The 13132-nt window shown below is 60.6% G+C and overlaps 1 protein-coding gene across 13 annotated transcripts in view; it reads right to left on the reverse strand.

Annotated features, from left to right (window-relative positions):
• Window positions 1–224: 224 nt before the first annotated feature.
• Window positions 225–13132, reverse strand: part of RBFOX3 (RNA binding fox-1 homolog 3) — a 521374-nt gene continuing 508466 nt past the window's right edge. For 6 of the 13 annotated variants that reach the window (XM_033182474.1, XM_033182472.1, XM_033182475.1 and 3 more), the window contains 7 exons: window positions 12249–12309; window positions 8345–8398; window positions 7974–8106; window positions 7341–7521; window positions 6218–6279; window positions 5234–5312; window positions 2761–3451 (listed from right to left, as the gene is read on the reverse strand). In XM_033182474.1, the coding sequence (XP_033038365.1) occupies window positions 3407–3451; window positions 5234–5312; window positions 6218–6279; window positions 7341–7521; window positions 7974–8106; window positions 8345–8398; window positions 12249–12309 (615 nt within the window). In that variant the 3' untranslated portion in view covers window positions 2761–3406. Of the gene's footprint in view, window positions 1735–2760; window positions 3452–5233; window positions 5313–6217; window positions 6280–7340; window positions 7522–7973; window positions 8107–8344; window positions 8399–12248; window positions 12310–13132 lie in introns of those variants that run through there. The other 7 variants (XM_033182482.1, XM_033182481.1, XM_033182480.1 and 4 more) reach the window with 3 other exon arrangements.

Here is a 13132-nt window from a genome sequence, read left to right on the forward strand (position 1 = left end):
TGCCACCCACCCAGCCCGTCCTGGGGCAGGATGCAGAGGACCAGCCTGGACTCTAGGATTGGGACTGGAGGCTTTTGCCTAGAAGGGCCTTCTGACGCCACTGCCACCTGGCTCCAGGCCAAGGCAGGGCTGCATCGCATCCTGGCCCCGATCCTGCAGCCTGGGCTGCTATGCCCTCCACCCACCATGCCCGGGAGCTGCCACAGCATACAGAATTGTCCTGGTTTGAAGAAAGAAATCTTTATTAATCATCTTAATAATACTGTTAGTTGGAATGGTCACACCTTGGAAGCATACAGAATGGTAAGAAAGGAAGCCCGGGGCTCGGCTGCAGTCCTGGGGATCTGAGTCAGGGGGTTGAGCTGCTGCAAGAAAAGGGTCCGGAACAGCAGAGGGGACAGGGGGCTCTGTACAGAGGACAAAGCCAGAGGCAGGGCATGGGGCTATGTACAACGGGAATAGAAAAGGAGAATTCCATTTCGATAGCTTCAGTAGCTGATGCTGAAGAGAAAGTGAGGTGTATTTTTAAATTTTTAACGTTTCATGAGACAGTGGAGTCACGTCAGGAGCCTGTATTTTTTGCTGCTTCCCTACTTCAGTGCTCCCTGCCTTGCCAGGACGTTCCTCCCTGCCACCTGCTGTGCTCCTCCCACCAGGTGAGCTTGGCTGCTCCCGCCACCTGGACACCTGCCTTGGGAGCAGGGAAGGGGCCGGCCCAGGCTTCCCCATCCCTTGCCCTTCCCATGGGCCTCTGCTCTGGCTGTGCCCGTCCAGGCCCACAGCCACGGAGACTCCCAACCTTGAGGTGCAGCCGGGCACTGGCCCGTTCCTGGCCGCCCACGGTGGACTGGGCTCGCAGGGGAGCGGCAGGGAGGGCTGGGTCCCAGTAGGCAGCACGAAGTCAGCCTTGGTGTGCACAGGCCCCGGGCCACCTCCAGAAAGGGAGAGATGGCCAGGAAGAGCAAGTCCTTGGCCTCAGGGCCCACTTGGCCACACTTGGAGGTGTGAGGAGTGGCTCCTGGTTGGCTGGACTTCCTTCGTCCTCCCGTGGAGCGCCCCTGAGTCCTGGAGCCACATCAGCCCTTCCTGTTGGGAGTTGGTCCCGGGGCTACTGTTGGACGGCTGCCTCGCCAGGCTGGGGGCACGGGCGGGACTGCCGGGCATGAGGGAGGGTGGGACGCAGGGGACGCGACACGAGAGTGACGGGGCCCAGTGGAGCCCCTGGGATGAAAGCTGCCCGCACCCCCCAGCCCCGCCGGCCCCCGGCACAGCTGGCCACAAAGATCAAGTCTTGCTAGCAGCACCTGCCTGCTCAGGCCCCGGGCCTGCTCTGCCGCCGCTGGGCTCCACACTGCCTTGGGAGTTGGGGGCTGGGAAAGGAAGACTGGATGGAAAACAGCCCCTCACGGGCCCCGCAAGGGAGGCCCCTTCCCCTCCAACTCCCCCACTGCCTGAGACGGAGGGGCGTGTTCCCACTGCGCTGCCAGCCAGGACGCGGTGGGGCCGTCCAGTCCCGGGGCCGCTCCTCGGCGCCCCTGCCGGCGTGCTCCCTCGGTGCGGGCGTGTGGCCAGGACGCGGGACTTGGACTTGGTTGGATGCCTCTTGGTTTGGTTGTTTTTTTTTTGTTGTTGCTTGGATCTTAACATCTTTTTTTGTTTTTTTTGTTTTGTGATTTTTTTTGTTTTTTTGTTTTTGCCCTTCATGGTCCGAGAAGGAAACGGTGGAAGGTTTCACTACAACAGAAACAGAAAGGCAGGACTTGCAGCTTCAGGGGGAGGTGCAGCAGGTGTGAGGGCGACAGGACCGCGTGGCATGGGGCCCCTGGCCTGGAGTCCTGGCGCCGCCACACCTGCCCCACAGCTTCTAGCACCCTCATCTTCCAGGGATGAGTGTGGGTGGACGCCAGGTTGAGGCCCAGGCAGCCCGGGATGGGAAGAGACAACTGGTGTGCCATGAGGAGGAGACAGAGCTGAGCAGGGCAGAGTGAGTGGAGAGGCTGGGCCAACACAGGCCTCGAGGCGGCCTGGATGAGACAGCAGAGGGTGATGGTCTGGCCACGGGAGGTAGGGGAGCCGGGCCTCCCACGGCAGGACTTCAGCCCTGGCTGGTGGGGAACCCACACCCTCCAGCTGGCTTTCTAGCCCCAGGCGCCCAGCCATGGCACACTCAGAACCTGAGGCTACTTTTCCCTGTCATGGAGGTGCAGATGTGTATGCCCCAGGCCAGCCCCAGGAAAGGACTGTGCCTGTCTTGGCTGGCTTTTCCCAGGCAGGCCAGCAGCTGCCCAGGGCTCTGCTCAACGGAGGTCCCAGCCAGGGTCTCCCCAGAAGCGCCATGCGCCGGGCTGGCCAGTCCCAGGGCTGAGGAAGGAGCGGCCCGCAGGCCACAATGCCCTGCCCGCAGTCTCCCTAATGCAGGGAGGGGGCTGACTGGCCTGTGCTCAGGGGAGGGCCTGAGGAAGGGTGCATTCTGCCCCTCATCGGCTCTCCTGCTGAGGATCCCTCCTTCCGGAATATACCCCAATAAAGACATTTCGGAGCTTGGGGACAGGGAAAGTAGGCTGTGCCTCCAGGACAACCCCCCTGCAAGGCTGGCCTGACCTTGGCCCTGCAGTGCTAAGGGGCGCCTTGAGGGGGGGCCAGGACACGCCTTTCCACATTTCCATTTTTTGCTGCAGCCATGTTAAGGAGTCGCGGAGACTGGCGTGACCACGGCAGTTTGCACACTACGCGACATGCTTGTGACTAGTCGGCAAGAAATATCATCAATAAAATTTAATTAAAAATATTAGTTTCAGCTGAATGGGGCAAGGAGGGGTGTGGCTACTCCTGTGGTTGGCTGGGTGAAGGCCCGCGGGAGCACCCTCAGGCTGGGGAGACCCACACTGGGTGCCCGGAGCCCCTCCCTCCCTACATCAGGGTGCTGGATACAAGGGCCGTGGCACGGGGCTGGCGGGGTGACTTTGGGGGAGGCCCTGCCGGGCGTTTCTGTCGTTCTGTGGAGCCCAGGAGGCCAGGAAACGTGGCTCTTGCCCTCATAGGGCACTACCGCTACTCCTGGGTCGGGGGCTGCCTGGTCTCCTGGCCCAGCCTGGACCCCACGGTGTGCATACCGTACCTGCAATGGCTCAGGTAGTACAACATCAACAAAGTCAAAATAGGAAATCAGTTTCAGACATACAGGAAAAACCGGGGTCAAAGACACACACACCAGCACAGGTGGGGTGGGGAGACCAACTGGCTGCAGAGAAAAATCTATGGATTTTAGAGGCGCAGAGGGCCAGCCGTGCGTGGCGCTGGCCAGGAGGGGCGCACTGTCTTCTGGTGGCTGTGCCTGGTTTTGGGCTGTTGGGTTTGGTGTGTAATAGACAGTCAGTGTGAATGCTGTTAGGGGCTGGGTCTCTTGCTAGTAGGGGGTGAAGCGGCTGTACCCTCCTCGGCAGAGGCTAGCCTGCAACATCAAAGATGAAAAACAGCCAATCAGTACCGTCTTTTGGAAGAGGGGAAAAAGCAAAAAGAAAAAAAAACAAGGAAAAACAAAAAGAAACAGCTAAGTCTCGTTTCCTTTCCCTCTGTATTCCTTGGGGAGAAAGAAGTTGGGCTGTCATGGCAACAGGAGGGGTGAGGACCTGCCTCTGACTTGGTGGTCTTGGGCCAGTGTGGGGGGCGCTCTGGGGTCATGGCCAACAGCGCTTCTGGGTCACTTCTCTGGGCTCAGGCCTGGCCTCTCACTGTCCTTATGCCGAGGGGGTCCCAGCTCAGGCCCCACCTCCTCGCACCCCAGCAGGGCGACACAGGGCATCTTCAGACCACCGAGGGACCTCCTGGCGGGTTCCTGGGCCTTGGCTGAAGAGCCTGGGGCCACTGAAGCCAGCTACACTGGGAGAGGCAAGTCTGCTGGGCACAGTACCAGAGACTTGCTCCCTGGGGTGCGGAGCGGGGGGGGTCTCTGGGTCCTCCTGGGCCCACCTGGAGCCCAGCCTTGTCCTGGTGGGGAGAGCAGGTCCTGGATGCTCCAGCTTTCCCATGTCCTGGGCTGCCCCCAGTCAGGGAGGGCTCTGAAGGGGCCTCCCACCCTCCCACCACCCAGTTTTGTCAGAAAAGGGAAGAACATGGCAAGTGCAAGAGAAGAAAAATTGGGGAAAAATAGAAAAATCTTAAAAATAAAAAGTGAAAACACAGGAGGAACCCTCCATGCATGAATGAAAGCTTTTAGCTTGCAGCTGCGCGGAGGGCCCAAGAGCCAGGGTATGGCACCTCCATCTGGGTGGGGCCATGCCAGGTCTGCCCCTGTGGCTGCCTGCAGCCACCACAGGCTGCTGCGGGTGTCTGAGGCTCATTAAAAATTGAAAAGGCAAGTCAAAAATTGGAGGGAGTCATCAAAACCAAGGAAGATGGGAAAAATCCATGTTGCCTCTGAACCTCCTCCCTCCTTACTCCCCCAAGATGTTTTCATCTTTGATGCTGGATGCCAAGCTAGCTAAAACCCGCGTTCACACCCCGGGGCTGGGGCCAGTGGGCACAGGAGGCAGGTGTCTGCTGGAAGGAGCTCTGGGTGCAGAGTGAGCTGGGCTGCACGTGTCGACAGCTGGCCACACACACACACACACACACACACACACACAGACACAGACACGCCACGCCGCGCACCTCCCCGCCCCTTCCACCCCACAGCCTGAGGGAGGAGACTGGGGCAGAGCAGGCACTGTTTCCCCAGGACCCCAGGAGCCGCCAGGAGCCAGGGCCTGGTGAGAAGCAACTGGTAGCCCACTCTCCCCTCCCGGATGTGAGGGGCTGCAGCAGTGCGGGTGGGCTGTGGGGCTGTGGCGTGGGCAGAAACAGTCCTGGGGCCTTGGGAGCCTCTGCTGGGAAGGAAAGGTGGCCCTGGTTTGGTTTCTTAGGTTTTCCTGGTGGAAATGGGAATGGAGGGGCCTCAACAGGACTTTATCATAGTGATGGAGCTCAGGGAAACGGATCAGGCCACTGGGGTGCTGCTCCCCGGAGGACCAAATGGTATGGTGGGCTGACCAGCCGTTCAGCCTGCTTCCCCACAACTGGGAGAGGGTGTGAGGGGCTGGCCCTCCCCTCATCCTAACTCACATCCAGGACGTGGTCCTTCCAAAGTCTCCGGGACCAAGGCACTGGTCAGAGGGCTCAGCCTCTCCCCCAAGGGCCTCGCCACCCATCCCCAGCTGTTAGGACTGGCACCCAGGGCCGGGCCGGGGCTCCTTACCATGGTTCCAATGCTGTAGGTCGCCGCGGGCCCGATGGTGTGATGGTACGGGTCGGCAGCTGCGTAGACTCTGCCGTAACTGGGGAAGAGCGTGGGAGGAGGGTGGGGGAGGGGGCAGGTGAGGGGTGGCAAGGGCCTCTCACCTCCTCCCAGAGGCTACGTGGGCACCCTCCCCTCCTGCAAGGCCTACCCTTCCTTCTTGTTAGGAAGGAAGCTTCTGGAACACAACAGGCTGCCCTCTCAATACGCCCACAGTGTGCTGACCCTGACGGGGAGTGTGCTCCACTCAGTGCTACGTGGAGAGGGATGGCATCCTCATGGAGCTCGTCTGCAGGGAAAACAAACTTCCACCCCAAAAAGAACAGGGTAAATGCTGGGGAGGGTTTCAAGAAAAGAGAGGGAGGATCAATGGGGAGGGACCAGGGACACTGGCCCCAAGAACATGACACCGTGTCCCTCACGACTTTCAGCAGTCTGTGCAGGAACTCTCAGCTCCTTAGAGGGCAGGGCTGGGCCATGGTGCCCCGTACACCACACTTCAGGGAGATGGAGCCGGGGCTCCCGGGAGGGAGGGGGTGCAAGTGGTCCCCAGGCCAGAGCGGTGGAGCTCAGCTGCCAACAGGCCAGATGTCCAAGGGGAAAGAAAGGCACTAGGCTAGGCTGCCCCAGGTGGAAGCACTCAAGCGTCTGCCTCCAAGACAGCCAGCCACTGTGGGCAGGGGGCGGGGGGTGGGGACTGGGAATCAGATGCTGTCCCCACCTCGGGTTTCCACAGCCTCCCCATGCGGCAAGCAGGAAGTGACTGAAGTCAGGGGCTCACTGGCTCAAGGGCCACACTCAAACCTGCTCCCCTGTCCCGACCCTGCTCCCACCAGGCCTGGAAGGGTGTGTTATGCCTCCTGCCTGTCTGGGCCCAGCCCCCGAGGGATCCGTGTCCATCTTCTCCCCACCCTGCTCCAGAACAGCACCGGCCCTTGGCCTCACCTGTCGCTGTAGGCTGCTGCCGCTGCAGCGGGCTGAGCGTATCTGTAGGCTGCGTAGCCTCCCTGTAGGGTAAGTGGGAGGAAAGACAGCAGAAGGACTTAGTGGGGCTCCCCAGGGAAAGGCTGAGTGGGGAGAGACATGGGGAGAGACAGACCCCGTGTGGGTGGGGCCCTGCTAGGGACTGCAAACCTTTCCAGCCTCCCAGCCTTGGCTGGGTAAGGATTAGGAGATGCCTGGCCTGGGAACCTAGTTCTGGTCTAATGCAGGACGCAGGACTGCAGATGGCCAGGTGGCACAGTTCAGGGCGAGGCAGGTCTGCCTGTCCACTCCTTTCATTCACTCATTCATTCACACACCTATCTGTGCGCTCCACACACACTAGTGGGTACCCATGACTCATCTGGCTGGGTGCTAGGCCTTGGCAAAGAAGAGGTGCCCACAGACCTGCCACCAGGCCAGTGAGGCCTGACTTGGATGCCGAGGGGCTAGGAAAATGCACAGTGACTCTGGATAGTGTCCTGGACACCAGGAAGGGTCAAAGGTCAAAGGCACAAGAGGACGTGAGCTCAGATGACGTCCTGGCCTCACATGAGCAGGTGACTGAATTGTGGGCAACTGCCCAGGACCGAAGGGTGGCTGGGTACATGGGGTGGGGTCGTCAGTGAGTCTGAGGCAGAGGAAGCAGCAAGTGTGGCCCCATGGAGGGGGGGAGAGACCACTGGACCCTATCAAGGGGGGTAGGCCCCAGAGCACAGGCACCCAGGGGCCCTGCCTCCTGGCCCCTCTTGAAGCACGTCCTGTGGGTGCCTTAGGGGCTCTCACTGACCGCAGCTTCGTTATAGGGACGTGGCAGAGTCCCACTGCCCCCATTATGCGAAGCCTTGCCCATGGGAAGACGCCTTCAGCTCACAGGGCGCTCCCTTGATGGGCACCGACAACCAGACTGTGCTGTCCTGCGATTCCTAGGGATGCCACACTCTGGGCAGACATGGTGCCCTTGCTCTCCTGGCTTCGGGGGGGGATGGGATGGGAGGAGCGGGCAGTAGGGGAGGAGACGCCGACTTCTCACTGAGACCCACAGAACACCTGATCCCACCCTCCCTCCCGGCGGGGCTGCACTTACATAAATCTCAGCACCATAAAATCCATCCTGATACACGACCCTGGAAGCAAACGGACAAGAAAGTGGTGGGAACGCTGGAGAGGTGGGGTAGGCCGGCTCCGGTGTCTGCTGAGGAGGGAGGGGGCACGGGGCCAGCCCCGCCCATGGGACTGGCATTTTAACAAGCGTTTGCTCCAGTGCCCTGTTTTGGTATAACAATAGAGTAACACCCTTGCTGATCAGCTCCTTTCTCCCACAAACCCCGGGGCCCATGGCCCACCCCGACCCCAGGCAGCTGCACCCCCCGACCCCTTTAGTGATGGAGGGCACCGGACCCCAGGGAATGGGAGCAGAGAGGGCTCAGAGAAGCCCCTCGCTGACCTCAAGGGTGGACAACGCCCCCATTAAAGCATCCAGACAAGGTTCTGGGGCTCTGAATGTCCCCCTAAACGCCAGTGACCTCGGCGATGCCCGCCATGGTGGGGATGGGAGAGGCGATAATGGAGGCAGCTGCAGGGCTGAGTTCTGGGGCTCCCACGACCCCCCAGGTCTGGAAAGGCTGCCTAGTCCCTCGCACTGCGCAGGGCCTCCCCATTTCCCTCCTCCCCGCCCTCCCACCCCTTCCTCCACGCCTCCCCCGGCCCAGGTACTCACGCTCCATAAGTCGGGATGGGGGGTGGGGGTGGCGCAGCCCGAAACGTATTATACACGGCCCGGCCCCGGCCCCGAAGATGTGCGCCCCGGTAGGCAACGGCTGTGCCGGTGGTGGGGTAGGGGAACCCCGTCACTGCAGGAAAGGGGGCCCGAGACACATGTGAGAGGCACAGCGGGTCCCACCTGTCCCCCCAACTCCGCTCCAAACCTCCAAACACCTAGCCCCCCACCCCTCCCCCGGAGCCCTACTCAGTCAACACCGTGGGAGGGCGGGGACGGCCCACCTGGCCCCGCCCCTCACGCCCCGCCCCCGGAGCTCCACGGGCCAGGTGGCTGGTCTCATCCCATCTCCGCCCCGCTCCAGCCTTTACCTGCATAGAACTCAGGCCCATAGACTGCGCCGACCACTGGATTTAGCTTCCAGCCTAAAACAAAAGCACAGAGACCTAGTCACTGCCTTCCCCGACCCTTTCCCCACCAAAACCTATGCCTGGGAACCCCAGCGACACCGGTGGAGCTCTTGGGAACACTCCCAGGACGCCTCCCCGCGCCGGGCCCCCTTCCCACACTGCCCCAACAAGTGCTGGGTTCAAAACACCAGGGTCTGCTCCTTCCTGACTCTTCTGCCTGGGGCTCTGCTAGGATTCTTTCCCAATTGTGGTCCTCCTCAGCCTGCCCCTGAGCAACCCTCACCCCTGGGCGTCATCCCCCGAAGCCTGGGGTACCCACCGCCCAGAAGAGAACTGGAGAGGGAAAGTGGAACTTATCTACCCGCCTGAGCACAGCTGGGATGAGGGTTTCTGGCGTCAGACTCAGCACCGCCCACCATCCAAGCTGAAGGTGGCCAGAGACTGCAGGAAAGGCACTTGGCGTCTGCCCATAACCTCTCCCCACTGCCTGCCAAAGGCCCCGCTCTGGCTCCCTCTTCCCAGTGCTGAGTCCTGCTCCCACTTTCCTTCCGTCCTCACCATCCCCCAGAGCGGCCGTCCGGGAGGGTGGCCTGGAAGCAGGTCGAGGAGGAAAGGGCATTTGGACTGGGGATGATAATAAGGATGGGCTGGTTTTACGGCAACACTGTGTGTGAGCCACACAGGCTGTTTGAAACTCGCTGGGTCCTCACGCCCTCCCCATTTGAGGCCTGGAGAGGCACAGCAACCTTCCGTCACCAGCTGGGGAGTGGCAGAGCCAGGGATCCCGGCCTGCAGCCCTCAGCCAGACCCATGTTCCTGGCCATTCCATGGGTGCCAGGCTGTAATCAGCCTCCCAGCCTCTCCCTTCCTGCAGGTGGGCCAGTCTTCCTCTCCCCCGGGGGCCCAGGAGCAGGGCAAAGACCTGCTCCACCTGGAGGCCTCTGCAGGTGAAACCAGCTGTCTTGGAGTGGACTCCGGCTCCAGGCATTCTGACAGGGTGGGCAGGAGGGTTTCTTGATGAGGCCCAGCCCCTCCCCCCTCCTCAGTGTACCCAGGTCTTCTCTCTACAGCATGCCCCGTGGGCCCGGCTCCTTGTCCCTTTGCAATGTGCAGGGAGGGACAGCAGGGACGAGAGCCCACTGGCCAGCTGGGGAGATACATCTGGAGAGAGTGGCAATGGGCCCGGGCCACGTGTGAGCCCGACCCAGATTCTAACAACCCCACTGCAGGGCAGGCAGACCAGAGGCAGTGAGGACGGGGGGTCGGGGTCTGTTCCTCCCTCTGGCCAACTCTTCACCCCACCCTGCATCCCTGGCCCACCATCACACAACCTTGTGTCTGGACGTCATTGCTGGGACTTTGGAATCTTCCAAAAAGATACATCCCAGGTTAGGAGGGAAGAAACTTTTTTCTGGCGGGGGGGGGGGGGGGGGCGGCGGGGACTGTCTTGCTCTGTTGCTCAGGCTGGAGTGCAGTGGACCGTCACAGCTCACCGCAGCCTCAACATCCTGGGTGCAAGTGATCCTCGTACTTCAGCCTCTTGAGTAGCTTGGGCCAAAGGTGCCTGCCACCACCCCCCTCCCCCAGCTAATTTAAAAACTATCTGGAGAGACAGGGTCTCCCTGTGTTGCTCAGGCTGGTCATGAAGTCCTGGGCTCAAGAGATCCTGCCACCTTAACTTCCCAAAGTGCTGGGATTACAGGCGTGAGCCACTGCATCAGGCTGAAATAAATTTTTTTTTTTTTTCTGGGAAAACCTCCAGTCTCAAGAGCTGACTCTTTTTACTAGAAGGCCCATAATGGAAGAGTCCTGCAGACCCTGACCCCAAGCCCAGACTCCCCCAGGCTCCATCCAGCGGCTCTTCTGGTCCATACTGGGCGAGAGAGACTTGGAGGCTGTTATGTATTCTTCAGATGGCCCTGTCCACCTTCACCTGTTACTTCTGGCTTCCTGGATGCCTCCCCCGTTATTCTGGCTTCCTGGGTGCCGTCACCTGTCAATTCTCCTCTCTGGGAACCTCCACCTGTCTCTGCTGGCTCCATTTCACTGTCTGGAACCCCAGATGGCAGAGGCAGCCTGAAACTGCCTGGATGGCCTGTTTCTACTATAAATAGTTAACACCTGGGCAAACCTGGTAGGTTTGTTTTCTACAATGGAAACCTCCACCCCCAACTGGTGACTTCCAGAGTGTTGGGTAGTGTTGAAGCAAGTCCCTTGGCATTCGCCGCCAGAGCCCATGTGTTGGCTTCAGTGCCAACCTGCAGAGAACCCAGGGCCGTCCCACTGCAGCCCTCTGTGCCCAGGCTGGTGAAGACATTGAGATGAAATGGCTCTTGCTGCAAAGGTGGGCAAAGGTTCCCACTTCCCTCCATTCCCTGATGTTTCACTGGCGTGGGTTCTGTGCCCCTCAGGAGCCGCACAGTCCAAGCCATTCAGGGACGGGTCCATTCTGATTTCCATGCTCCCCTGAATTCTCATTTCCGCCCAGACAGCGGCGAGTGTGGCTCTTGGGTGCAGAGTGGGCAGCTGGTTCCAGAGATTTTGACGCCCCGCTGGTTGATCACCTGTACCCTGTAAAAATGTCTACCGCTTTTACTTCCCGTGCCAAGTGCCAGATCACAGAAGACTCCCATCCAGAAAGCACTCGGGATGCTTGCAAAGCGGGAGCACTCCCAAATTTTTAAAAAGAATTGGAGATGTGTAAGTCTTCATAAAAGCAGGGTATGAGGCCACGAGAATCAAGTCAAACTTGGGCCAGGCCAGAGTCCCGGCCCCACCCCAGCATCGGACACCAGGAGAAGAGCTGGGGAGAGAGGTGGCGGATCAGGCAGTCCTATCCAGGCTTCCGTGCTGGTCATCGCCTGACTCCACGTATGGCCGAATCACATGGGGGACCATGAGAGGCTGCGGGTGACACCGTCTGAGAGTCCATGGCAACAGGGAGATCCATCCTGTCCAGGAGCAGTGCTGAGGCTTTTAAGGGCTCCGAGGGGGAAGCTGCTCCCTGGCAGGAATGAGCCAAGGCCCCCAACACACACCTGCTCCGCTCAAAGCAGGCCCCTCGCCTGATGGAGTTAAGACTCGCAGTGGCCACCAGTGGTCCCCTCCGCTTCTCCAGAGCCAGCACTTAGCGTTGGCAGATCCATCTCCAAGGAAGACCGGCCACCTCTGTTTGCAGTGTGGTGCACACGCACAGGATTCCTCAGTCTCCCCATGTTGTGGACAGCAGGGCTCAGCCTGGGGCCTCAGCGCCACCCATGCTTGAAAAGCCCCAGGAAGGCAGTTCCTGTAATCACATTCTACAAAATCTGAGCACCTCCCCCCGGGCCCTTGCTCATGGCGCTTAGAGGTGTCACTTGTCATCCAACAGCTCTGGGGGATGGTGCCACTATTTCTGTTTTGCAGATGAAGAGACTGGAACTCAGAGAGGTCTAGAAGCTCACCCAAGGTCCCCCATGCCCCTGCTGCCCTCCTTGAGCCTGCTTACACCGTGAATTGGTGCAGCAGGTCTCATCACAGAAGCCTTCAAACTCAAGGCCCTGGGGGAAAGTCAGTCCTAATCCAGGAAGGCACTGCTGTCCCACTGCATCAGAAGCCGGCACGCGTGGCCTCTGGGGGCCAGGCACGCTCAGGAAAGCTAGACTCTAGCGATGGCTGATTGTACAGGGCCATGAGTGGGGTGGGTGGCCCCCAGCTCTCCTCCTGCCTCTTCTGCCCCACCCGCTTCTGACCGGGAGCAGAGCAGCAGCCCCAGGGCTGGGACACTGGGGATGGGGGCTGCCTAGGATCCAGAAACCTCAGCTCCGCCAGGGCCTCTGCCTGACCAGTGACCCCGGCAGCCTGGTGGGGGTGCCTAGCCCCTTACCGTTGGTGTAGGGGTTCCCCGTCTTCTTGTTGGTCATGACTCGGGCCGTGGCATTATTGACCTGTCCGGAGAGGGAAGGAAAGAGAGGAAGAGGGACGATTAGCCTCCTGGAAGACCCACCGGCCACTCCTCCGCGCCCTGCCCCCCTAACCCCAGCAGCTCCCGCCCCAGCCTCCTCTCTCCACCATGCTGCCTGCCCTCCGGGAGCCTTGGCCCCTACTGCTCCCAGCACGGACTAAAGCCCTGCCTGGCCCAGGACCCCAGACCCAGGCCTGCTGGCCTGTGTTCTTCACATGGCTGTTCCCATAAACCCAGCCCCAGACTCCCAGGCACCCCAGGACAGCTGGAGAAGCTCCCTGGTAGACTCTCCACAAAGTGTTCTCCAACCAGAACCAGTTAAGAGGCTGGACTCCAGGACGCCCCCTCCTCCCTGAGGCTGCCAAGGCCTATCTAGGCATGGGCACCAAGATGGCCGCATACCCTTCCTGGATGATGCCCCCCTCCCCGAGGCCAGAGTCCTCAATGTTGCAGAGCACAGAGCTCTCTGATGGAGCCCGTGTGCCCCTGGAGCACGAGGCTGACAGGGAGGGGCTCTGGGCATGAAGTCACCTATTTTCTACACATATGCCCGGGTGAGGCTGTCCAGGGGCAGCCTGGCGTGGAGAGGATGAGGCGTGTGTGGAAGGGAGTCGGGAACAGCAGGGGTGACAGGCCCCAGGAAGGGGTCTGGGCTGTTTTGCCTCCCCTGTGTCCTCAGTGTGAGCCCTGAGGGCACGGGCCTGCAGCCTGGCCAAGCCAGTGCCTTCAGAAGTCTGGAAACCTCCTCTCAGGCCCTTCACCTCCTGCCTGAGGGCTCTGCCTTGGTGGCTCGCCCCAGCCCTCCT

Source organism: Trachypithecus francoisi, unplaced genomic scaffold (assembly GCF_009764315.1).
Source record: "Trachypithecus francoisi isolate TF-2019V2 unplaced genomic scaffold, Tfra_2.0 Lachesis_group20, whole genome shotgun sequence".
Taxonomy (NCBI): Eukaryota; Metazoa; Chordata; class Mammalia; order Primates; family Cercopithecidae; genus Trachypithecus; species Trachypithecus francoisi.